The sequence below is a fragment of the Lonchura striata genome, chromosome 3 (assembly GCF_050655825.1).
Source record: "Lonchura striata isolate lonStrDom1 chromosome 3, ASM5065582v1, whole genome shotgun sequence".
NCBI lineage: Eukaryota > Metazoa > Chordata > Aves > Passeriformes > Estrildidae > Lonchura > Lonchura striata.
The window spans coordinates 36,304,414-36,332,333 of NC_140705.1; the positions used below are offsets into that span (position 1 = coordinate 36,304,414).

The following is a 27,920-nucleotide window of genomic DNA, read 5'->3' on the forward strand; positions in this document are numbered from 1 at the left end:
AGAGACTGCAGAGGAGCGAGCGACCCAAACCCAGGATGGTCCTGGAGGGTCTGACCTCTTCCAGAACTCTCCTCTGTCAGCCCACGTTTGCAGATTTGAATGGGGTACAAGCACCACACCAAGGAAACACAGGACTTCTATTTTAGAGGCTACAGGATCTGGACAGGTTTTTTAGAGTTTTGGTGTGGCATTTTTGTGTATTGGTTTTTGCTTGTTTTTATTTACTTTCTAATGAAATAAGACAAATTAGGTAAAAATATGTTGATTAATATATTGACATCAAATTGGTCTGCAGCAGAAAGTCTAACTGCTGAACAAATACATACTTCTGTCTGAATTTCTTATAAAATTATTTTTTCACTTTTTTTCCATTCTACCTGCAAACAAGATTATCAACAATACAGAGAAATGCTAAAAGACTCATATTTTGGGAGTTTTCTAAATTTACACATCTCCCTTAGACACAAAATTGGTTTTCCTTATTTTAGAAGTTGTTATAGCTACTTTAATGTTGCAATACAGTAATATACACTATAGTTGATAAAACTTAAGAAAGCTCTAGCTAGCTTGATAAATAGTTGCTGAAAAACAGGATGAGAATCTCAATTCAGTGCTACTATGTTTGACAGCAACAAAATGAAAGCCAGCTAAACTTCCTTGTTGTTGAAATAAATATGCTGAACAGTAATTTGAACAATAATACAACAGGAAAATTATCCCACTTCCTTCTATTTCAGTATTTAAATAGTCAAAGACAAAACTTCTCAAAACCCTAACAACTGTAGGTTTACTGTTTGTATATGCCTTTTCACATGTTCATGAATACTACCAGGGACTTAGAATAAGTAGATCTCTGGGCCCAAAATATTGATTTTAGGTTTAAATAAAAATAAAAAAACAAACACTTTGAAAAAAACCCTGAAAAAAAAACAGAGAAAAAAACCCAACCAACTAACCAAAAGAAACCCTCAGACAAACAAGAAACAAACTGCCATGTGATACTTGAAACATATCCAAAGAATGGCTTGAAACTTTATTACTAGCAGGATTGTAATAAATACTTCTGTTAAGTATGTTCATATATATGAGAATTTAAGTATAATAAGGTTTAAATTTTCTTTAGTAAATAAAACCACATACGAAACATTCAGTTCAACACATTATGTATATTTATGGTATAATTAAAAGACAACAGCTCTGGGTAAATAATTATATTACATATTTATAACTATTGCAAGAATAGACATGTTTTGCATAATCTTTAAATTTTAGAAACAAGATATACAGTTGAAAGTACTAGAAGAGGACATTCAAATCTTTCAAAAGACTACCCAATCTTTATACTGAAAAATAAAAATCAAAATAATGCAAGTTGTTTTCTGGCACCTACTTTCTTCCCACAGTCCCTTCCCCCTTCCACATACACAAAGCAGCATCACAACCAATTTGTGTTTCACCTCTGGAAATGTGTCATGGCAAATAACAGTGGTTACAAAACTGTATTCCCTCTAAATTAGGAGTTCACCAGATACAAAACACATAGCAGTGATTCATTTTATAATCCCCTCTTCAAAGCCAAATCTTATACTAACTAAATAGAAGTATTTATGCCCCATAAAAAATTGAATCAACCATTTTTTAAAAATCGTCTTTTACTAGTTCATAAATTATTTAAATTTAGTCCCATCCCACATGTCTTAATGTTACTATTCCACTGCACTGTTTCCCCAAGTATCTAGTGGGCACTCAATTAAAACTCATAGCTTACATGTCCAACTTTGCTTTTCCTACAAGTAATGTATGTGTAGGTGCATTAACATTCATAAGGATTTAAGCGCAAATACAAAAAGTAACCTTTGTAAACAGTTCTCATGTCATAGCCAATACAGAAGGTTCAGCGAAGCATTCAAGTCACTGCTGTTAGAACAAACAGCCTTATAACTCAAACACATACTCGTTAGCCAAACATATTCTACGAAATATGAGAGCTGCCAGCGCAAAGGTCAGCAGGACAATGAGCACGGTTGAGCCCGTGTGGTTGGTGTTGACTCTGGGCTGCTGTGCCCGGTTGAAGTCGGTGGAAGCTGGGGCCCGTCTCTGGCTCTGCTGCTGTGCACGGCGCTGCCGAGGGCTCAGCGAGGTGCTGGTGCTCGACACAGCTGGAGTGTGCTCCTGGCCAGCCACTGTACTGCTACTCTGACTTTCAGGCTAAAAGAAAAAGGTTCAGAGTTGTCAGACAATACAGCACATAAGATTAGCAAGAGATAAAATCATAAGGACTAAAATGTGCTCTTCAGATAACTGTTAATGCATGTCACTAATAATTACACGATCGTTATAGCCAGTTGTTTTTGTCCATACACTATCCTGAGTAGAAGTGTATTTCAAGCTGAAAATCAGCAGTTCTGTAGACAAGAGAATGTTGAAGGAAGTCTGTCAAACTATATTTGTGTTAGAGATTTCAAATATCTTTGTCTGGGATTTGTTTTAACTCTTTGCTGCTCAAGAAATCTTTTAACAATTTTCTGGATAGTTATATCTCTGAGGATTTGCAATGTCACCTATACTGAAGGGGAAACAAGATGGGGAAACCAAAGAAGGATGGAGAGAAGTCCAAGAACTGTAATTTAAGCAATGCTGCAATGCTTCCTGTGGAGAGCTGGGTCCAGAATTCTGTTCTCATCACCACCACCACCACTGAAAAACCAAAACAAAAATCCTAACCACAAATACCTGATCGCAGCAGGAGTTCCTGAGCACAGCACATGTGCAAGCACTTACCTACTGTCCTCTACTGGTCAAACTCAGTCTGACATTGCAAGTACTAAAAAACATGCTCTGGCAAATAATATTCTGTTCATGAGAATTTTATGCTGAAAAAAACAAGTTTCAATCTTATGAACTAGAAAATATGACATCTAATCTCCCACCAGACTTATCCTGCTTGCAATACTGAAAAGCTTAAACTTCCAATGTTTAATATTAAAAATAATAATACAGACCAGTAATGAGAAATAAGCATTTTGACAAGTTTAAGTTTGAAAGTGTTTTAGAAAAAAGAAGCTCTGAGAAAAACTGCAGGTTTTTAAAATTTTTAAGTCTCATTTTCAGTCATCAGAAACTAAAGTTTTCTGATATTTCTACTTAAACGAATTTGTAACTATTTTCCAGAGTTAGCTTTTTCCTCCTTTCCTTCTAAAAGATTATCATTACAGCAGGTAAAACTAGAATTCTTGACATTTTAGATTTTTTTCCAAAGCCTTTTAATGGACACAACATCCATAACCTTAAGCACTGCTTCAGCCATCCACTATTCCATAAAAGATTACCTTTCCACATGACTAAATGGGGAATGCCCTCAACTGTGTATCAGGTTTGACAATCCACAAGACAGTGAATAGTACTTGGTCTTGTGACTCTTCTGTGTGTGGACAAAACATTCAAAATTTCCACCTAGTTGGTGATTTGTCCCACCCAGGAAAGAGGCCTTCCATTCCTACCTCCCCATCATTAGTATTTCCCACTGTTCATCATTGACAAGGAAGTACTGATGCAATTACTCCCCGTATTTGACAACTTGGCTGTTTACACAGGCGTCTTGCCTAAATAAGCAAAGCAACTTGGGTAGCTTCAAAGAAAAATGTTTTTAAAAGATACATTTTATCAGCAGAGACAGCCAAGAACACCACAAGCAGCCTGTCGTGATTTCCAGTACACTGCAGAAGAAAGTAATTCTGCTTCTCACTTGAAAGCTCCTCATGCCAAGGAAAATAAAGACTTGACTTGAGGAAGCCTAGTCTTTGAAAAATGAAGTTCCTAGACTCATCTACATTCCCATAATCCAGAAGGTGAGAGGGAGACAAGTGAATTTAGGACACAAGAACTATCAATTCAGTAAGCAATGTTTTTCTTCTTCAAACAGTTTTTAAAGATATAAAAAAAGTCTAGAAATATTCCTTATCCATCGTCTTACTGACAAAAGTAACTAGCACTGGCTGTCACACACATTTTCTTAATACTGCTAAACATAAAAATAAAACAGAAGGGCCCTATTCTGAATAGAATAATCTGTCATACACTGACATGAACAGATCTGTGATTCAAGAGAAATCTCACTGACAATTTCAAGGCTTTAAATTATTTTTCTGAGGAAATTATACCTGGATTGGGCCAGCAGCAGACCAAAGGCTTCACCCAAAGCTCATCTAATGCACCACCTTGGGACTCCAAACATAATCAATGGCCAACTATTACCAGACATGCAGAAGAAAGCTAAGAAAGGAGTGATCATGACCCAATATAAATTTGGGTTCAGGTGCTACAGTATCTTAAACAATACAGATAGATAGATAGATAGATAGATAGATAGATAGATAGATAGATAGATTTTTTTTCTTTTTGTTTGAAGACTTAAGTGTTAAGAATCTCAAAAATGGCAGATGGGCTGCATATTTAAAAAAATCACAAACATCTTATCTTCAACTTAATGACAAGTCTTTAAAATCCTTGTAAGCAAACATTACAAGATTTTTAGACTAACACAACACCTTACATGACACAATTTCCATTGTTTCTGCCAAATAATGGTTTCTGCCAAACCATACAGGAAATATGGATGAAAGCTTAACAGAGTAAAAATAGAAATATTCAATAATAGTTACATTATAGCCACCTTTAGCATCTGATCTTTACAGACATTTAATACACACGTATCACATTATTACATACTATTTATATTCTTACTTGCCATATTATTTCTGAAGCTTCTGAAACTGTTAGGACTGATAGAAAACTTTGCTCCAAGGACATAAGAAAAATTATTTGATGAAAAGATATTTCAGTAAAATATACTAATATTAGAACTAACAAAAACTTGTATTGTCTAAAAAAAAGTAAGGAAACTTTTATCATGTTCAGTCTACTGAAAAATGCATTAAATGTATCCTTTATATCTCCAGGCCATTATTTTTAAAATTTTTGTCAGAATACTAGAAGGATTAAATAATTATCTTGGAAGGGATGTTTTAAAAATACAGCAAACTCAGGAACTCCGAACCATATAAATCCTCTGGGTTACTGAAGCCTCTTTCACTTATACTAATGATCTGGGGAGATGCAGAAAACAGGATAGGAGAAATACTTGTCTGTACAACTTTCAGCTGAAGAACTGTTGAAGTTTGACACAGCATGGCTTAATGGCTGATATGAAAAATGTCTATTTTTTAATGAATGAAAGTTGGGCCAAGTACTCTCAATTGTCAAGACATTTAAAATGGTTGCTGTAGTATTACAGATCTAAGACAGCACTTAACAGAGATAAAGGGAAACACTTTTACCAATATTTCAGAACTTATGATTAAAGGTAAGGACTCTTATAAATCTCATGCATCAGAACACAGCCTCATTTTCTGATAGAAAACTCCATCAGCTCAAAGTAACTGGCTTCAGTTACACTGTTTATTTTATCACCCCTCAAAATGCTTCATCCAGCCACTATTATCAGTGCAGGTGACTACCATAAGATACTGTTTAATAACAGGTGTACTGAGGCTTAATGCATTCCCAGGTTATCAGAAAACAACTTAACTAGTTTTTACATTGTTACTTAATAAAGCTCACCAGGCATCTACTTTATTCATTAGCTATAAACCCCAAGGTGGGACATCTATCCATATCAATACACCAAATGTATTACTACAGATTTAGTGGAAGTTCAGACACCCATAATCCACACAGATTTAGTCTGTGCAATCAGGGGAGGACAGAAATGCAGCCTACCAGCCTCTGCTGCTGGGTAAAACTGCACTGCACTCCAGCCTCCACTAATGATCAGAGTTTTGGTACCAAAATTTAGGTGACCACTGAACCCAAGTCCCACCCATCTATAATATATTCCTTCAAAAACATTGTTTTGTCAGATGTGGAAGGATATCACCTTAATACTAAGGGTAATTACTTTTACCAAGCCAACTTTCAGCAGCAGTACCTTGCTTGCACTTCAAACACTCAAATAAGAATAATGTACCATTAGTTTGCCCTGAGTAGACATCAACAACTACTACAAATAAAATAAAGTACCGTCAGAAGTAAACTAGTCAGAGGTGTTCTCTGCACTGGGTTCAGACTCCTCAGAAATACTATGCTGCATGATGCCTTAGGTAGACTATTGTTTTAGTTTAATTAATGTTAAAGACTGTTCTCTGCAGCTCTGTATCCTTTTAGACGAGTTGCTGTGGCAGCATTTTCCAGAGCAGCATTGCTCCTTTCCTTGATCTCATGCTGCTGTACTCATTGCCTTGCACCTGGCAAATCTCTATAATGTAGGAAGTGCACACACAAACACATCCATGCAGCAATTAAACAGTAAGTATTTTCAAAGGGCAAGAATCTGTAAGACTGAAGTACTGAGTAACACAATGACAGCTAAAACATAAACAACAGTTTCAAATTGAGTTTTGAAATCTGAAAAACATATGCTTAATGGAAATACTGTAAGACTTGGTCTTTCTTTAGTCAGTGAGGCCATAATCCTTTCCCTAGGTGAAAGATGACAGAAAGGAGAGCTAATTAAAAATATCTCTTTTTCTGATGGAATGACAAATTCTCTCTTCAGGAATAAGGCCTCACATGGAACAAAGAAATGGACACGAAGTGATGCCATGGCAGAGACCCATTTCAGAGTGTTGTTTACACAAGAATTAAGTTAGCACTATCTCAGAAAGGACATTACTGTGCTGACAAATATATTGCCATTAACACATTTAAAAAATTTTTGGTCTTTCAAGCAACTTAAAGGTAAAAAAATCATGGAACAGAGAATTGTTGCTGGAAAGAACAAACTCAAGCATGAAGCAGTCCCATAGTAAAACACAGTCTACAGATTCCTTCACTTTCCCCTAGAGGTGACCCCTTCCTTAGCACCTATATACCATTGTGTCTTTAATGAAGACTGATTACAACTGTTCTAGGAACAGAAGAAATGTAACATTCCAGTTTTTTTTGCATTATTACTTCTAGTATTCACCTCTATATTGTCTAGAAAGACAAAAGGTTTCATGGTTTCAGAGTGAAACACATTATCAGAAGTTAACACAAGTTAATAGAAGAACTCAGCATTGGCCCTCAAAGAGAGTAAACCTGGCAAATTTTCTAGAACAGCTTTTAATTAAGGACACATTTGTAGACTAAGTGGCAAACATTTTATCCACAAAGAGAGAATAACATGTTTTGGTGTTGCCCTCATCTAACACAACTTAATAAGGCAGAATTAGGTCTTTACACAACAAGAAGTCAATAAATGGATTTTACACATACAAGAAACCCAGCTGAGTAGAAAAGATCTGAGGTTTGCATGGGTACTCTTTCACACCTCTAAGCAGATCAAGGTCCAGAGTGCCTTACTTTGAAAAGATTTCTACTACCTTTCACATAAATAAGAACACAAAAATAGCAAGCTCAAATTCCTTAAAACAGTCTTTCCTGTTACACATTTCTTTCTTCCACTGTGTGGCTATTTTCCACTACTGAATGGCTCCAGATAATTCCTAACACTCAAAATGTGACAGCTCAGAAACACAGGTGCTGGTTCAAACTAAAACTAACAATCCTGAATATTAGCTCAATTCCCCAAAACATGAACCCACTTATCATTTACAGTTAATCACCTATATGAATATTTTTACATACATTTATATGTTTATATGTTTAAAGGTCTCATTTCCTGTAAGACTGATCTTCTGAAAATTAATCATTAATTGTTAAATCAGCGTAATTGATAAAACTAGTTTTCTTAAAAATGTGATTAATTTAAAAAAATCTCTCTCCTCAATGTCAACAATGCCTTGTGTGAGATCTTTCTACTATATTAGCCAGGATTTATAATAAGAAGAATATAATAAAATAGTTTATTAAATCCTGAACAATCTGGAAGAATCCTTACTGTGGGGGGCAAGAAAGATTGCTATTAGCATGTTTATATTTCTACATAGCTTGAAAACATGTTGCAAACACACAACAGATGTTACTGGACATGTTGTAGGTTTCTTAACCAATCTGCAGCCCCATCCTCTCTAAAAAAGTCAGCTTAGCTGGGATTTGCCTGCAATTTATCAGTGAATTTAGACTGCATTTGCAACAGTCGTAACAGCAGCTGCCTTGGCCCACCATCAGACCTCAGTCACTTCTGAAACCTTTATGTAAGCCTTACACCTAGCAGTATTAAAATATAAGTGTCATATTTGAAACAGTATGAATATTTTAGACTTACTTAAGAGGTTATAAAACCCAAGAAAATAGTATTGATTGATATTTAAAAGCTACAGGTTATCACTGAAATATTTTTTGCCTCTAAGAATTCTGTAGAAAAAACTGGTGCTACATTACGCAGATGGTAAATTGTAGTGCTTCAGACATCATAAAGTTTTAATGAACACAATGTAAACACTGGGAAGAAGAATTGCTAAAAGAACATGATTTCTTGTTTTAAGAAAAGAAAGTGAAAGTGCTATTACTAAAAATGATTCAGCATACTATTTGTTAACAGATTTTATATAAAAATATGCAGGAGTTCCAGCATAAGTAAGTGAACTACATCCTTTAATCGGGACTCAAATCAGCTTAAGAGGACCAACTTCATGTTCAAACTATGCCCAATAAAGCTCAAAGATGGACATACCGTCGCACTTGTTGGATCTGGGAATGCTCTAGCTGCACCATCCTGCTGGGGTTCACGTGAAGCAGTAGAGTGGTTCAGTCCAGATGTATTTGAGGGCTCAGCATCAGATCTCCTGGATGAATTGACCTCTGCCTACAAGAAGCACAAATGTACACTTCACAGACAAGATCAAAATTGCTTCAAAACGATTTGACTTATTTTGGAATGTGTATTCCATTGTAGAGAATACGAGGCTTACCAAAATGTAACAATCAGGTGTGCCAGTTGCATTTCAATGACACAGAAACAAGTTTAAGAAATTCTCATTCTTTAAAAGTAAGACTGCAAATGTGCAAACAACAGTTTAAAAACCAATTTTGTTTGCACGTAACAAATATAACATTCAAAAAACGCACAGATGTAGAGAACAAAAATTAAAATTCTTTAGAAGATTCAGGACATTATGCCAGAATTATGCAATTTTTAATACTTTTGTTTTGCATGTCCTTAAGACAATGCTGGCCTACTGCTGATACAAGTGAAGTAGCACAGCCTGTTCCTCCACAGGACTAAAGAGTCTCTAGTGAGTGCCAGTGTAAACTGGCTATACTGGTTTCAGTACCAAAGTTGCCTCACAGACAGAGTAGGCATATATGCATGACACTACACTGGGTAGTACATGCATACCAGTGTCCAGTATTTAAATTTCAGCACAGAGCAAAAGAAAAAATTCAAGTCTTGCAATACTGCTTTCATACACATTTACAAAATGTCTACTACACATAAGTTCCCCCAGAATTTAGGTTTCATGCTTAGGAAATCTGAGACAAGAGATCAATAGGGACATGTAGAAGAACATGAACACCAGTATATATGGCAACAGTAATCTCTTGGGAATGGAAAAGGACATACCATCATAGTGCTGAACTGAAATACTTCTAAAATTTACACATCAAAAAAAATGAGCTCTTGACTAGATCAGTTTTTATCAGTAAGCAAGTCACCTCCCAAGTCATGTGTCTAGGTCCCAACTTATTACAAAAATGACAACTTCAAATCTAATGACTGTCTTCAAATGCAGACATAGATAGTGGTGGTAGTAATAGCAGCAAGAAATACAAACAGTGCATTAGAAAACAACCAGTTATAGTGATAATAAACTGGTAAGATCACAGTACAATAGTCTTTCTTGATACTATTTTTGTGAGGAAATTAAGTTCTCTGTTTCTTCATATGTATTGCCTCAAGAGAATCAAAAAAATATGGCACTAAAAGAATCTGGAGATGGATTTAACATTAAAAAACTTAGACTCTGCTAAGAACACTGCTTTCTCTTTACACTTGACTATTATGAACTGCAGTATTAGACAGGAAAAGTTATGATTCAAATATGGATCATCAACAAAGCAACACAGAATTACAAAATATTTAGACTAGAATGGAACTCTAGATGTCCCTGGTCCAACTTTCTCTAGAGTCATGTCCAGACACGTTTTGAGCATCTCCAAAGCTGGGGGGGTGCAGAGTCTCTCTGGGTAGTCTGCTCCAGCATTTGACAACGCTCAGGGTGAATCTTTCTTTCCTATATCCAATCACAAGTTCCCAAAACCTGTGAGTACTGATTTTCATACTCTTGCTTCTTTCAAGACGAGCTTATTTCATCTTTGCTGTTAATCTCTATAAAGCAGTACCGAATGTGCACTTGATTTACTTCAGCTTATGAAAGCACTAAGTCTAGTATCTAGACTGAAGTCAGACTAACATTCAAAAGATGACAACATACTTAAACATAACAATAAGGGTGAACAGAGAATTAATTTTATTGCAAAATATCCCTTGTGATAGCAACATGAAGGTAAACCACACTGTTTTACAGTGATACATATGCCATCAGTAATTTCTTTTTTCCTTTCTCCTTCTTTAAGCAAAATGGAATTTCTGTTATGTAACACCTAGAAAATTATTTGGAAGTCAGTATAAAACTGATACAAAATATAATTTCCTATTAAAACAGACAGGAACAAAGGTGGCTGCCCACAGAAGAAGGAAAACTGTAATGAGAAGAGGAGTTGGGGTTTTTCCCCCCTCCTGAATTACATATTCCTATCCCACTACCACTTTTTTAAAACTTAGCATCTTGTTTAAAGCTGCAAAGAAACACAATAACCCTGGGATCATCTACACATAGTTCAGAAATCTCTTATTTAAGGAGGAAGCTAATGCAGAGGTCGCTAGTATGTTTGCTAGTAGAGAGCCTCTGTCAAATTATACACTCAATCAGCAATCTGATGTTAAATCTTACCCAATAAATTCACATGAAATGTATCCAAATAATTTAAAACTTCTTTATTTTCTGCTAGTAATTCATACTATTAGTTTATTAAAAACACATCAGTTGAACACCTCCACCTAACAACAAACAGATAAAGTCAAGCAAAGCAGAGAAGCAGGAAGCTTAAAAAACCTGAACCCCTAAATTTTGATTTGAGAAGGGAAGAAAGATGCTACCAGAGGACAGAACTGATTTGCCTTATTAAATTAAAAAGAACCCCACACAATGGATGGTAAAAGGCTGCAGAAACCTAAGGCTTTTTTTTCCTTTTTTTTCCTGACAAGTGTTCTTAGGAGGTAGTGTCAAGCATATAGATACATGGCAAACACCTGTATTCTTTAAAGACTGATATCTCTAAGCCTTTAATTTTAAAACTAAAAAAGGTATGAAAGGCAAGTTCTTTCTCACAAAAGAAAAAGCCAAACAAAACCAAACTTGGATGCTTCTAGAATTTCTTTGAAGATTAGCAGTTCTCAAATAAAAAAATTAATCTTACAACTTTAAACTCTTATATATTCTAAAAAATCCAGGAGAAGGCAATCCATTGTTTATCCAAGTAGCTGAGCTTTAAAACTCTGTCCCTGTTTTTCTCATCTTTGTAAAATATTTGGAGATATTTTTATTGTAAGTGTTATGGCACAGGAATATGCATGTCCTGCAAAAATGGCAGGAATACTCAGAAGATAATCCTTACTTTCCTGGCACACACAAAAAATTTAAAAAGTAGACATCAGGTCACTATTAGAAGAACATAGGTGATAAAAAGGGATATACTGGAAGCCCTGACCTCAGTGAGGATGTGTTCTGCACTAATGTCACGTTGTCATAATGTAACTGTAGTTCCCTGCTCTCATGCACAGTAGTCTTCCTTAGTGGCTGATTTAAGAGTTTAGTGCAAAACCCAGTGAAAAACAACACTGTGCATGCAAGACATGCAATTCTCTAAGGAATGTATTTGTCTAAACAAACCTTGCTTTCACTGAAACACAAGCTAGAGAACACATTTTTCGGTCACAGCAACTTCCATACCAGAGTTCAACTTTCAGTATCTTCAGATAGTAGCAGAGTACTTCAAAAGAATTTGCAACCATTTTTCAGTAGTAATATGTTTTATTCCTTCCATAATCCAAAAGGAAAAAAAAATCACAAAGGTAAAAAATTTAGGTTAGCTTTGCTCAAACTTTCATCACACTTTTATGATATAACTAATTCTGGAGAATTTAATCAAGTTATTAGTGTTGGAAAATGTGGAAGTAAAAGTAACATAGGCAGTTCCTACCACAGTGGTCACCACTAAAACTAATAAATCAATGCTTGAGATGTACAACTTATTAAGTGGCAAATTGCAAGAGATCCATTCTTATTTTCTCTTTCAGACTAAACTGAAGAAACAGGCTTCCACATAGCAATTGATGATGGTTTTCTCATATGACGAATGTTTCTGTGATTTACAAGTTTTTTCTCAGTATTTTCTTTTCTACTTCTATACAAGAGAGATAAAAGTTTAAACGGTGACTTTACCTTGAAGCTAATTTGTCTGGCAAGCTCTTTAGCCTCCTTGTCTGCCTGGCTTGACACGCTTCCAGATGTCAGTGGTAAGAGGGCTGTCTTCATAGATGTGCCACACATTTCACAACAGAAGTCTTGTGACCTGCCCACAAAAGACATAGCTCAGAATAGCATGTTCTTAGTGTTCCTGTGTGCTTGTTTAATAAACTATTTGCAGAACAATCCACAGAAAGACAAGTGGTGGCAAGGCCAGTAGCTTAGAAGTACTTCCCTCTGCCTCAAATCACACTATCTTGAAAAAATATGTTGAGAATTATCTGTATTACTAACACAAATTCTCTCAAGTCATTTAGGAAAGTATTAACAACTGACTTAAATATCACTATTATTTATACTTTATTAATAATTTCTTACAATTAAAATACTTATATCTGCAGCAAATAAAAATTATAAATTATAAAGATCTAACTATTATTACAAATGTAATAATAGTAAAAATGTAATTGGAGCTTGCACCTCCAATCCAGGAATTTCAGCTTCTTGGAGAACAACCTTCCCACATCACCTCTCTATAGGGCACACTGCAAGTGGCTCTCCAGGCCAGTGAGGAATCAGAGACTTGACAGGACAGTATCATGACTAACCTACCCCACTGACTCACTGCTGTTACTGAATGCTACTGAAAAGAGCTTGGCTCTACCTTTTTTACAACTCCTTTCATATAATTGTACACATGGATATGATTCCCTGAACTTTCTCGTCTCCAGGCTGAACACTCCCAGCTCTTTTACTATCTCCATGGATGAAACATGTTCCAGCTCCTCAATCACCTTCGTGGCACTGCACTGAATTTACTCCAGGATGTCCTTATCTCTCTTGTACTCTGACCTGGTCACAGTTCCACCTGAACCCAGCACTGCTGATGTTTCACCAGTGCTGAGTACTGAAGTAGGATCACTTCCCTTGACATGCTGGCAATGCTCCTCCTCATGCAACCCAGGACACTTCAGCCTTCTTTACTGCCACGGCACCCTGCTGCCTCAGGATCAGCATAGTGACCACCATAATCTTCCCTTCCAAGCTCCCTTCTAGTCAGCTGATATTATTCCTCTCCAGGGGCAGGACTTTTCTCTGACATTCCTCTAGCCCACTGAGGCTCCTCTGGATGGCAGTACAACTTTCCGGTGTATCAGCCACTCCTCCCAGCTTTGTGTCACCAGCAAACTTGCTGAGGGTGCACCCTGTTGCTCATTATCCAAGTCATTAATGACACTGAATAGCACTGGCCCCAGCACTGATACCAGGAATACACCAATAGTGACCAGCCTGCAGCTGGATTTTGTGTTGCTTATCACAATCCTTTGAGCCAGGCAGCTCAGGCAGTTCTTAATCTCCCTTACTGTCCCCAGCTACCTAGGCTATACTTCATGACTGAGGATAAGGGAAAGGACACCAAAAGCCTTGCTGAAATCCCTATAAACAACATCCAGTGCCCTCCCTTTGTCCACTAAGCTAATAATTTTATCATAGTCACAAACCTAATCTCAAGTTAACTTCTTAAATATCATTAGAAGAAGTTGCTTCAGAATTTTGAAATAATTTCACTATTACTTAAATACAATTATATATCATTATTTTGGTGGTCTTCTCCCCCACTTACTATCAATTCCATCATACCCACTTTCTCTCCATGCTGCAATTAGTACTGTATCATAATGTTAATTATATCTCCAAGTTTGAATTTCAGACAAACCTCTAATATGACCACACAAAGCTGGAAGTAATGGAGTGCTCTCAAAACATTTTGCTTGACTGCAATTTCCAAGTTTGCACAATAGTCAGAGAAAAAAGTGACTACACAAACAAGACATCAAACTTGTTTTATTTGGAATAAATGCAAGAGAATAGACTGATGTAGCTTATTTTCTACTCAATGCATTACCCTCAAAGTGAATTAATGTAAATGTCCCTACAATAACAAACTTAGCACTTACTTCTTTGCAAGAGCTCTTCTTTCTTCTGGTGTGTAATCTAGAGATCCTATTGCTCCTTCACCTTTGGTTGGCATAAATCCAATGATAGCTAGTAAAGCTGTTCTTACTAAAATGGGAAAACAGAGATAGAAACAAGTTGGCAGAAACAAGACTTATGTAATCTCATTCCACACTCAGGAAAGTTGCATTTCTGAGTGCAAAACTTCATTCTGCCAAGTCTGAACTTCCTACAAGCAGCAGTGGTTTTGGTTTCTTTTTGGTACACTGCACCCCTTTCTTAATTTTGTTTTAACATTACATTGTAAACAAAGAAAAGGCCACCAGCCAACGGAGAAGAGAAAAATCAACTGTCACAAAAACATTGCATTAAGAAGAGTGTTCCAGACTTTAAAAACTATGAAAAAAGGTAAAGCAGAGCTAACATATAAAAAGGTGGTTGGGGGGAGAAGGGGAGCAGGGGGAGAGGAAAAAGATAAAAGGTTCACAGGGAATTATTTATTTTGCATCTTTTTTCTATTACACACGAATTCTGCAATTTAGTGTACACATGCTCAGAGTTTTTCTTCCTTACAAAGTATTGCAGAATTTGTTCCTTTTATGTCATCATAATAGGGGAAGGAGCTCACGTAAAATATTAGTAACTGCTTGTAACAGAATTGTCATATGAAGCATCTCTTTTGACAACATCTGTACTTGGACTTTGTTTTACAGAAGTAATGATATTTAAGAATTCAAGACACTTTGCTAATAGATTTGGCAAATAAGTATCACATCAAAATAAGTACCACAGAAAAGAGACAGCATATATACAACTATTTAGAAACACAAGATTTTCTACTCTTAAAAAAACATTAGAGACAACAAAAGTTGAAGAGTGGTCTGCTAGAAAACTCCTAAGATCTTACCAATATATTTTAAAAGTGAAACTAATATAGAAATAACTGATATACTGTACTCAGCAAAACTAAAATTACTTGAACATAAGCATATTGCCTTGGATGAACTGTGCCAGCTCTCAATTTCTCTAATAACAGTATTTTTAAAAATAAAGATAGCAATGATTTAGTTATTCTGAACTCAGACCACATTATCTTTCCTCTTGAGTGCTCAGAACCAAATAATTAGAACTGAAAACTCCCTTCTATTATTATTCAAGCTGGCTTAGTGCTCATGCAAAAACAGGGTAAAGTAACAGGATTTCTCTTATAAGGAAAGTTTTAAACAAAACACACAAAGAATATTCTAAGCAGTCTGAGAATTCTTAATGCTTATGTATCCAAGTAAAGAAGAGCTTACCATCATCCCTCAGTTTCTCAGTCCTGGATTTTACTTAGTATCATTTCCAAATCATTCAATTTCATTCTTTTTATGACCCTACACTTGACAAATTCTCCCCAATACACTCTCAAAATCTGTCTCCTTTTCCACTTTAAACATTTTTCATGAGATTCTCTTGAGTTTAAAGAACAAGTTATTAGATGGGGGTAAGATTTTTCAAAGAATTGTTACTTACTACTCCACGAAGGCTGCCATGTTTCAGGATGGTGCCCTGAGATGCTTAAACAAATTTTCTTCCCCACTTCAAACCTGCCATTTGCCTTCAAAGGAAGGAGGAGTATACAATAAAGCATGCTAGAAGTTAACTCTTCAGTTTTTGTAAAAGTCATAAAAATCACAATCATAAGAATTCCATACACAAACATACGTGACAATTGTACTACTGCTGACACCACAAAATTGGCATTCAGCTTGCTGAAAACAGAACTCTGTCATCTGAGTCTGTTAATGCATGAAGAAAACCTTCTACAAAACTATGCACAAAGGAAGGCCTTTGCCTCAAACTACAGGTCTGCCTCCCAACATCTGAGCAATGTATTCAACAGAAACCAAGAGGGCCCAAGGAGAAACAGAAAAGCCAGACAACCACATCAGCAATGTGATTGCTTCTGGAGGAAAGAGCATTTATTTGGCATAAAGCTTCATGCAATTAAGAGATTACCAAAATAATCTTGGAAGACTTTGGACTGTCAATTATGCTATACTGTGACACCTTTCTTACAAAAATAACATCATGTTAAATGCCTAGAATCTCCCTCTCTCTCTGTACCTATGATAAAATTGATAATATAAAAAGGAAAAACTAATGAGCATACTTACTTACCGTCAGCAAAATAATGCTGGGTGGTTTCATGGGATATTCAGGTGGTAGCACTATTCGCCCATGATAAATCCCTCCATCAAAATCTGAATCTGGAGGGCCTCTAACAGTGAAGTGCCATTCAAAAAGATTATCCTAAAAATGCCCCCATCAATGGAAGAAGGGGAAAAAAAAAAAAGTGTTCATCAGAGACTAGACAACTCAATGCCATTTTCTTGAACAAAGACAGGCTGAAGAAACAGTATACAAGCAGAAGTTTTAAGAAGACAAAGTCAAATGGAGAGTTAAGAGAATGCAGCAATAAGGATAAAGCATTGTAGGTTTCTGGGAAATTTCGTGTGCAATAATTCGCCAAAAGTCTCAAATTTATTATCCAAATTCTTTATGCTAGCTGTATAAATTATGACAGAAGTTGTACTACCCAACAGATGGAAAACTGAGTCAATTAAGAGTAAGATCCAAAATCTTTAGATCTTTGCCTCAGTGAACAATAATTTCTGGAGAACCAGAGGGAGACCTATACCTAGAAAGAACACTAATGACAGCCTTCCCAAAGCTCCTTCCGTGCCCAGGTCAACACAGGGATTTGACTCACATCCTAGAGAACTTCTTTTTTCCCTACTCCACTAACAGTTTTGAAACAAGTACTGTACCTTATTGCACAACTTTTATAGGTACACTTTGAAATTTACAGTTTTATCATCATCGGACATATAAATAACTTCTCTTTAAACATTATTTCTTTGGGTATCAGAACTTGCACTGCCAACAACTTCCTCAATATTTACAAGCAGAACAACTCCTACTGTTAGGACAGGAGCCCAAATGAGGCTTGCTGTCAGTGAATGAGATCCCTCAGCTAATGCTGAACACTGGTATTACAGCCCTGGGGCGGCCCACCTAGTTGCAGTTTTTCAAGTATAGGAGACAACTGTCAAGATTTCCTTTCATCTGCCACTGTTCTCTTCCCACTGAGACACTGCTCTAATCCAGAAATAAGATCTTCATGTAGGTTACAAATAACAGCAAGAATTCAACCTCTTGATTTACCACAGGAAGGAGAAGCAAGCTACAGATAAAAACAAGTAGACAATAAGGAATATTTTATAGCACCCTGGAACATGCATTATTATGTGAACATGTCAAATATGTTACTTATTTCTGCAAACAGCTAAAAATCAAACCTCCCAACTGAATACCACAGAACACTGCTTTTTTTGAATTAACCAAGTGAAGTCAGTAGGGATTTCTGTTTAAGCTTCTAACCACCAGAACTTCATTGTCCTCTCAGCCCAAAAACTTAACTGGGTGTTTAGACAAGAAGCTACTCCTTAAGTGAAATCCCCCTCTCTTACAATGCACCCAGAATTGTATACATTTGTGTCTTTCACAGGTTATCTTAAATGCAAAATGGCAATCCTCAGAGATCACTTTAGGTTAAGTGCTTCAGTGAACAACTCAACAAGTGCGCCAGATGTCAGGTTTGGGTACAAAAAGCTTGATTTAAATATTAAATATTTCCACAGTCTTGGGAAGGTGATGGGGGAAAAAACATACCCATGCTATAAAACTACTCAGGTGCAATGCTATTAAGTACTTTCTGTTAAAACAAAACTGTTAAGTATTTTCAACAATACCCTGAAGAACAAGACCATTGAAGTTGAATTCTGCTGATTTCCATCATAGGGAAAAAAAAATTGTTTTGCTGTCATTTTAGAAAAGTATATATTAAGTGTATATATTAATAAAACTGCCTAATTACAAGTTCTTGCAAACATATAGAGAAACAAACCTCCAAAGGCTGTGCATGATAATGCTCTGTAGGATCCTTCAGTTCTGCAGCCTCTTTCATCAGACGTTTGACAGCTGAAAAAAAAGAAAGCATAAGACATGAAAACGAAGAAAATAACTTAATATGCATTGCATAGAAAAATACATAAAACATTTCTTGAAGAACTCTTTTCAGCTAACTAATCTTCTCTAGCAGATTCCAGCTTCTTCACTGGAGTTCATAATTCAAGATACTATATAATTACTTATGATGAATAAACCTTAAATGGGTTATACAAGCATAAAGTTATGAAAAATATGTGCATGGTCACAGTTTCTCAACAATGAACATTGAGACTAAAGTAGTTTTATGTTAGTAATTGCACCAGACAGGAGGAAAAACATACATATCATTAACAGGGTTTCAGACTACAAGATTTATAAGGCTAACAACCTCAATATTTTACGATACAGGACATCGTGTGCATCTTTAACAACTGCTGAAAAGCTTTATCCTGACACCTCCCATGACAATTACATGACTACTCCTTTAGTTGAGCAAAAGGAGGTCACAGTAATACTTGAGAGAAATCAACACATCACCAGTAAGAGGAGACAGAAGTTTTATAATAGATTTGAAATATTTGCATATGCCCAGCCTGAAAAATTTACCCAGGGCCTCTGCAGTTGGAACCTGCCACTGAGTGTGAACACCCAAGTATTCTTCTATCATGACCTCATACTCATTAGTAACCTTCTCCAACCTTCCACTTCAGAAATACCAGCATCATCTGTATTTTCTTGTGCCCTCTTTTGCAAGCTCTGTTACATCACTTATACTTCAGGTGCCCTCATGTGCACCATACATTAATAAAAAACTCTGGCCTCCCCACAGAGGAATTTCCCCTCCAATCTACTGTGAAAAGTCCTTTTCCTCCTTCACTCTTTCAGACAGCTATAAACAATGGCTCAAAGTTTGAGAATTTCACTTCTTACAACCCAAACAGAAAACCAGTTATGTGGAAATCTTGCTGCTGCCAGTTACCTCATTTATGCTGCTGCTACAGGGAGGTGTCAAACACCTGATAGATCTCACCAGGTCACATCACAGCTAGAAGCATTCAGGCTCTGCTGAGTAACAGTTTGTCTTTTTCATCTTCATTAAGGTTTACCAGTTCATTAGAGAGGAATATAAGAAAACCAGTCTAGACCAGAAAAGGCTTTGTACTCAGCATTGCTTCACAGCTAACAAGGCTGGACACTTGCCTTTAGAAGAAGAGTGGCATGCACCAGGATGAGCTAATTCAGGAGTGAACACCCCACAAAGCAAAATGGTGACCATGAGAAAACTGAGACTGTGTGTAACGAAACCTAATAAAGACAGAGGAGTCATGGACAATGCAGACAACTGTTACTGAGATTTCCCAGCTGAGAGACCAGGACAGAAAATAAATATATTCCCCCCATAAAAGCATCATGTGGAGTCACCCACATTCACCGAGGGAAAGCTATTACAGCATAACACTACTCCATTCTTGGGGCATGAAACAGCAAAATCTCATTTAGCCCTTGAATATCATAGAGATAATTTGCTTATAAGAAGTTTTCAGTATTAAGCAACCCAGGACATCTTAAAAATCTATCAGGTGACCTAACTTCACCCTTCCAATACCTGAAGAAAGCCTGCAAGAAAGATGGGAGAAGGATTTTTATAAGAGCATGTAGCAACAAGATGGGGAATGGCTTCAAACTGAAAGAAAATAGATTTAGATTTTATATTAGGAAAAATTTATTTCTTGTGAGGATGGTAAGGTGCTGTAACAAGTTATCCAGTGAAATCGTGGAAGCCCCATCCTGGAAGTGTTCCAGGCCAGGTTGGACGGAGCTCTGAGCAACTTGATCTAGAGAAAGGCATCTCTGCCCACAGCACAGGGATTGGAAGTAGGTGAACTTTAAGGTGCCTTCCAACCCAAGCCTTACTATTATTCCATTATGCTAAGCAGCACATGTGTATGCAGAAAGGCTGAGAGCTGGGGTTGTTCAGCCTTAAGAAAAGGCTCTGGGGAGACTTTACTGTGACCTTTCAATACCTAGAAGATGCTTATAAGAAAGAAGTAACTTCTTACCACAGCCTGTAGTGGCAAGACAAGAGGGAATGGTTTTAAACTCAAAGAGAGTAAGTTTAGATTGGACATCTGGAAGGAATTCTCTACCATGAGGGCAATGAGACACTGGAACAAGTTGCCCAGAGAAGTTGTGGAGGCCTCATCCCTGGAAGCCTTGAAGGTCAAGCTGGACAGAGCTTTGAGCTGTGATCTAGCAGAAGGTGTCCCTGCTTGAGGCAGGGAGGCTGAACTAGATGACCTTTAAAGATCCCTGCCAACCCAAACTATTTTGTGTTTCTCTTCCCACATCCCTGAGAAATACCAGCTGAGAGGCTGCAAGGAAAAGCCTGGAGCTGTAAAGGTTCGTTCTGGGAACGTGTGATCCAGTGAAGAAAGCACAAAATTTGTTTCTTCTTCAAGCCCTGCTGCAGTATTCATGAAACAGTTCTTCCTTTGGCTACCAAAAACTGCAGTGGAAGAAACAAGCATAATTCACAAAGTCTGCCTGCAATAAGTCATGGTATTTCAATCCACTTAAGTCATCGTGAGTCACTGAGAAAACATTCGTCAATGGCAATTCTGAAAAATAATTTAAAGTTCTAAAATTCTGAAAAAAACATTTGAAATAAAGAATCACAGACTGCCAATAAAGTCAAAGAGTATGGCTAATACAGCCAAAAAAAAAAAAAAAGTCAAGACACTGAATTTGTCTAACACAGGTTTTATAGACAAAATAATCAAGTTATTTTTTAATGTGACATAACCATCAGCATGCAAAATAACCACATTTGCACAGATACACTCAGTAACACATTATCAATGTTCATCAAAATTAAATTCTGGGGAAATTAAATTTCTGGACTAGAGATTACAGGAGAGTTCCCATCAAGAGCAGGAGGTGTGGGAGCTCTCTACTGCTCTGTGGAGGAAAGACAGAACACTACAGGTCAGAAGCTCTGCCTGACAATCTGCCTCTTGCATTACACTGAATAAAATTTTCTGAAAAGCAAAATACAGCTATTAAAAATCTAAGAATCAAGTTTAAAGCCACCAACTTGCTTTAGGATTGAGTGATGGTGGAATACCAATTAATGAGGGAAATCTGTACAATAAATGCATATGTGATTAATAGATTTATTTCTACCAAAAACCATGCCGTCAAATTCCACTTTCATCATCCTTTACTTCAAGCTACCCTGAAACTTCAGTACACACAATTGCTTCTTTTGATCTGCAGGTCATTCAAGTACTCCTACTATGTACTTGTCTGTAACTAGTGCCTGTGGAAACCTTCTGGACACAGAAAACACAAGTGATCAGTCTTCGTAAACATCAGTGAAACTGCTTAAAGGGATGACAGTGGTGTTTTCTTAGTAAATCATTATGTCTTTAAAAAAAAAATGGTTGTGCATGATAGTATCTTCTTCAAATGTACAGCAACCTTTTCATTCTGAAATGAATTCTCAAACTTCAGTTTGAAATTTCAGTTCCACTGTTTGAAAAAGAAAGTACATAATGTACAGATAGATAATAGAATCCAGAATAGCTGGCATAAAGCTAGAGATCTCTCAATCTTTCAAGATGACTTATCTAAGCTGGGAAAAGAAGAATAAAACAACCTGACAGCTTTTACTGCTTTGGCTAATGTTTCCTACCTTTTTATTTATGGCTGCTACTATTTTTTTTTTTTTTTCACTTTAAACAAGATTTAGAGGTCTACTCAGAAGTAGTAACTTTCCCTATGGCTCTGCTAACAAAAACAACACAAGTAAAGATGCAATTTATTTATTGAATACAGGTTCACCAGTGAAAGTGAAACTCCCATAAAACCCTTCATCTCAGATAAACTTTTATAACTACTCAATCCACTTAAATGATTAGTAAAACACAAGTAATCCTTGTTATGTGTTTATCTATTAATGAGACTACTACCTAAATCAGGAAAAGTATTATACAAAAATAACAGAAAAAAATTATAAAAAATGAAATCACGTAAGACAGTTTGAGACAAGCATCATGTCCCTTAAATTACACAGATGTGTCATGGATGACATTTTGGGAGGGTCTTCTTAAATCCAGCTGGCTTTGTTTTCTTCCCCCTTCCACTCTTTACCTGACCACCGAGCCAAGAGTGCCTGACCTACAGCCAGTGTAACCACAAGTGACGTCAGAGGTCACAGCGCAGAGCATCACCTACCTGCTGAATCACCAGTCCCCACAGCAGCCCAAAGCATCTGGGAACCAAACTGCATTGGCATTTAAAAGAAAATCTCATTTACTTAAAGTAATGTTTAAATTTATTGTAAGGGGAAAAACAAGAGTGAATAACACTCTCAGTAGCTCCAGTGCACATCATTAAAAACCCATCAGGATTACGTTTATATGTAAAGTACCTAGGATTTCTCGTAAAATGACAGCACTTGATGAGCTTTGACATTTTAATAAAAAATAAATCACATTTTAAGTGATGTGGTCACTGACACATGTAAGAAAACATATTTAAAACAAAGAGTCACAGTAGCTCTTTGATATGGAAAATGGTATTTTTTTCAATGGTATTTTTTGCTGTACTCTGTAGAGAATGGTTTATTAAATCTAAATATACAGCAACTCTAAGAGGTTCACAGCAACCTGCACAGTGTCACTAGGAGCTGTGTGTCACCTTGTGGATGTGATTCTCTTGGACAGTTTAGAACTTGTGAATGATGTGTGATCATTTGTGAACTAAAAATAAGATAAATAAATCCAAAACACAGCACTGAACCAGCTACTAGGAAAAAAATTAACTCCATCCCAGCCAAGACCAGGACATTCCTCTGGCAGTTCCTTTGACTTCTGCTACAAAACAAATGTAAACACCATTTGCCAAGAAACAGGCCAGCTGTTTTCCATCCTCAGGGTCTCAGATACGTCCCTTCTCAAGATCCATAAACCTCCTGAATAGCTGCTTTACATCTTCACAGCCTCATGAACATTTTTTCACATGATCAACAAGCCTCTATACTCACATAAAGTATTAACAACTATTATAAAAACACAAAACGTTTTAATTAGTCCTGTCTTGCTTTCTTCTCACCCTAAGAAACAACCAATCTTTAGTCCTCATTTCCCTCAGGGCAACAGGAAGTACAGTACTCTTATCATAGTTGCAATTGAAAACAACTGTTCAGTGATCAACGCACACCGAGGTAAAAGTTACAAAATCCAAGGTGCTTGTTGAACACGTTAAGATCAAACAATGAATAAATTTTTAACACGTGTTCAACATTTTAATTTTAAACAATCTATCCTTCTTTCATACACAGAAGCTACTAAGCAGCACAACAGCTACTGGCTATTTCCTATTAGCTCTGTTTAGTTAATAAAGAACTGACATATGCTTGTTGGCACAGATCACTCACTTGTGCAAAATATGCAGTGGAGAAAGAAGTACGGTTTTTAGGAAAAACAGCAATCATATTGAAGATGACAGCTAAGAGGATCACAATCTTAGCATTGTTATGTTCTCTATGCCTTCAAGATCCCAAAGCAGTGCCCCTGGGCAAGAAATGCAGGACAGCATGCCATGACTCCTTCCATGTGCTCTCCATAGGGCTCCAGGGCACTCACTAATCAAAATCTTGATGAAGTGGTCTGCTGAACGCAAACCAACTCTGCCTCCCAAAAAACTAAAAAGCATGTTTTTTTGTGGGCTCCGTGTGAGGCACTGTAAATAGTTGTTCATAATTCTTCAAGTGTCTCTGCTAATACCCACTCAGACACCTGGTTACAGCCCACACAAAAGTGAGACATTGTCACTACAAGAGCAGTGACTACAAGATTCCGTGTCTGATCTTACAGCAGGCTAAGGGTCACAGCTCTTGGGGGAAAAAAAGTAAAGAGATTATTCCAAGTAGCTGTCTTATAAACTTCAGAAAATTAGGGATGTTCCTGAGGCATGAAGAAGATGAAGTCTGTACTTTAGTCAGCTGAGCTTTAATATTGATGGGAAAGGTTTATCAGCCATGTGGTAGCAGGCCGATATACATTGACTAATCCATTTTGAAATCCTATGACAGAAAATAGCTTGCCCTTTTACAACTGCCAAAAATACACACAAAAATATGAAGCAACAGCTTACAAGGCTTTCCCTTATTGAAGCAATACAAAGAAACCTGAAGTGCAAAGTGTGAAATTTCATCCCTTCCAAAATTAACTGTCTTTTTGGGAAGAAATAAAAAAGAAACTCAAGTTCATAGGCAGTGTGAGAAGACAGCACCAGGTGAATGCTCCCATGGCTCCTTGCTCTTACAGTGGGCAAGTGACAGGAGCTGCTTTGCCATCCCAGACCTGCACTGCCCATGGCCTGTACTTATGGCAAACTGAGATGGGCCAGAGCTGCACTGCCTCTCATCAACAGAGATGTGGTGTGCAGGGGAACGGCTTGCTTTGTGTTGTGGAGAGTTCCCATCTTTCAGATATGCTGGGATGAGCTCACTGGTTGTAAAAACAGGGATAATGAAGAAGATAAACACATTGCCTAGGAGCAATTTGCAGCAGGACAAAGATGTGTAGCAATATTGCTCTTCTGTGGCCTGCTTGAGAGCACACAAAGTACAGCAATGGAGAACCTAAATGATCCCCACTCACCAGTCTGGTGTAGCACATTCACAGAAGAGGGATCCAGGTGTCAACCACAGATGAACTTCAGCTCCTTCACAACTCTATAGATCTTTATTTTAAGCCAAATTCTGCTATAAAGGCACATGTTTCTTTTAACAACATTTTCCTACTTAAAATGTATTTTCATCTACACCATTACATTAAGGCAACTTATACTAAAAGGGTTAGTAGAATTTGCCCTTTTAAAATATACTGAGCAGACAAAATCACCGTTTGCAGTTTGCTCAAGTCCAAAAGCAGATTTCAGCAGTAGAAGCATCTTGTACAGGTACAAAACCATTACTTTTTCTATTCTGTCTCAAGATAGCATGTTCCAAATCCCTAAAGCTGACCTAAAGGTTAGCATCTTGGTTCTTCCTCTATTAAAGGCAAAGCAACAACAGGCACAAGGACAGCTACTTGTTCTAAAGCCCTAGAGGGCTCAGTTACCAAAGTAATCCCTTCAGTCCACACATGACACAACCCCTTGAAACAGAAAATACAGTGGACTTCTTTTTATGTATTTTAGTGCCTTTACATTAATTGAAACCTTAATATTAGAATATTCTACAGTTCCATTGTTAACCTTCAGTCGAATGGCAAGAGTAAGATACCACCACTAAAGTGCACAGGTAACTGGAACAAGATAGGAATTTGTAAAACACACAGAAATATTAAATAATTGCATATGCTCATCTACCAGGTTAGCAACTAAAGTGCCAGACTACAAGCAGTGGCTATACATAATTACTGTTAACTCATTTTAATGTGCAACTGTAAAGAAACAATATTTATTTAAAATATTTGTTTATATTTATTCAACACCTTTTTGCCCATCTGTTCAGTGAACGACTTCACGCATATTGACTATTGGAATCAATGTTTTAAATTATTATAGAAATTTTTTAAGTTATTTATATAATTTACAAACTTTCACTAGCTATATAGAAAGAAATAGTTTAATAAATTAACATGGAACCAAACATGCTTAATTTGGAGAAGTAATATTAAGCCATTGTATGAATTATTTATCTTTACCCCACAAAGTTTATTTTGCTATGGAACAGCTGGTTCCAGCTGATTTTCTGCACCAACAGGTGCTGAAAATCAATTCCAGTAAAGGTAATTTTCTCTTGAATATAGGGGGGACAAGTAATAACAAAGGGGAAGAACATTTCTAAATTAAGTCACAAATACTTCTCCTCTCCACCCAGGTCCCAGGTGCTTGTCATACAGCACACCACCACTATTTCCCATGACGTGGCAAACCGCAACCAGTGAGCATGTTTGTGTGGCCTTCTAAATTCATATATGCCACACATCCTGCATATCTCCCCAAAAAAGAGTATTCCTTTCTGACATTTTAAATGACAACAAGTTAATAATTTGCTTAGTGATCCTTCTTATCTTCCAGTTATGCAACCTGGGTGTGAGGCTAAGGGACACAATTTAACAATAGACCCATCATCCGAATGAGGTATGTTTGTAAACAAAGCATGTCACTGACATTTATAAGGTACAAGTCATCATAAGATTCAGTTTCCCCCCACCTCACATGCTGGTAACAGGACGGTATGATTAAAAAATAAAGCTACTATTCATCACAATATCATGAAGCGGATAATGCCTATTTCTCAACACCCGGCCAGGCGAAAGCAGGGGCGGGACAGCAGCTCACACAAGCCCTCCCAGGCCTCAGGAGCTGCGGTAGAGGCTTTGCCTCGGCAGGGTCAGCCGGGCCTCCGGCTGTGCAAGCCGCTCCCCGGGTGAAGCCCCGGCACAGCCGGTCAGAGACCGCTGCTCCGGCACAGCCACGCGGGGAGACACGGCCTGCTCGCTGCTTCCGAGGAACCAAAACCTTCCCTTCCAGCGCTGTTTTCTCCACATCTCTCGAGGCGTCTCTCTCACTTCAAGGATTCAAAAGAAAGCCCAGGACTTATAGGCATGAATTGTAACATGTCAAACCAAACATGTGAACAAACACAGACACGCAAGTACACGGAGCCTGTACAGCAACACTTCTGCAAAACAAACTGACGCCACAGGGGCCAAGTTACCCTTGGCGAGCCGTGCCCTCACACGCACCCATTCGGAGAGCAGGCGATGCCCGGGGGAACGGGGCACAGCCACCTGACTAAGCGTTCAGGGGTACGTGTCCACGAACCACCAACGCGCGTGGGCACACAGACACGTCCAGACCCGGCGGTCAGGGTGTTTCGAACCGAATTACAGCTCGGAGGGAGGTTTCAACGCCATCGCAGCGCGAAGGAGAACCGAACCCGGCCGGCCTCCGCCCCGGCGCAGGAGCCCACCGCCACCGCCGCGGCCCCGGCCCTCCTCCCCGCCGCGGCCCCGGCCCCGGCGGCAGCCGCGGCGGCAGCCCCGGCCCGTAAAGGCGCGGCCGCCGCCTACCCGGGCTCTTGAGGTTGTACCGGGCCTCCATGGCAGCGCGCACCGCTCGCTCTCTCCGCGGCTCCGGCGCGGCTCCGGCGGCGGGGGCAGGGGGCGGAGGAGGAAGGCCGGCCCCGGCCCGGCCCGGCCCGCCCCGGGACACTCCCCTGACGTGGCAGCGGCGGCGACAGCCCCGCCGTGACCGCGGGGGGAGGCGCCTGCCGCGCCGGCGCCGCCCGGACAGCGGCGGAGGGGCCGCGCTGCGGCGGCGGCCGGGCCGCGGTGCCTCGCCCGCAGAGGGGATGGGGCGAGGTGCCCGCGGCCTCGGTGGGTCTGAAAACTGGGGCTTGGAAAAGGGGCTCCCAGG

The 27,920-nt window shown here is 38.1% G+C and overlaps 1 protein-coding gene across 2 annotated transcripts; it reads right to left on the minus strand.

The window, feature by feature from the left end:
- Window positions 1–999: 999 nt before the first annotated feature.
- UBE2J1 (ubiquitin conjugating enzyme E2 J1) lies at window positions 1,000–27,653 on the minus strand. Of its 2 annotated transcripts, none has more exons than XM_021545593.3 (8): window positions 27,575–27,653; window positions 18,439–18,512; window positions 16,650–16,781; window positions 16,002–16,086; window positions 14,489–14,594; window positions 12,507–12,636; window positions 8,675–8,806; window positions 1,000–2,208 (listed from the first exon to the last, which is right to left on the minus strand). In XM_021545593.3, the coding sequence occupies exons 1-8, from the start codon at window positions 27,603–27,605 to the stop codon at window positions 1,936–1,938; spliced, it is 963 nt and encodes a 320-aa protein (XP_021401268.1). In that variant the 5' UTR covers window positions 27,606–27,653; the 3' UTR covers window positions 1,000–1,935. The 2 variants fall into 2 exon arrangements, with proteins under 2 accessions (XP_021401268.1, XP_085432573.1); XM_085576447.1 differs by having other exon boundaries at window positions 1,147–2,208; window positions 27,248–27,653.
- Window positions 27,654–27,920: the final 267 nt, after the last annotated feature.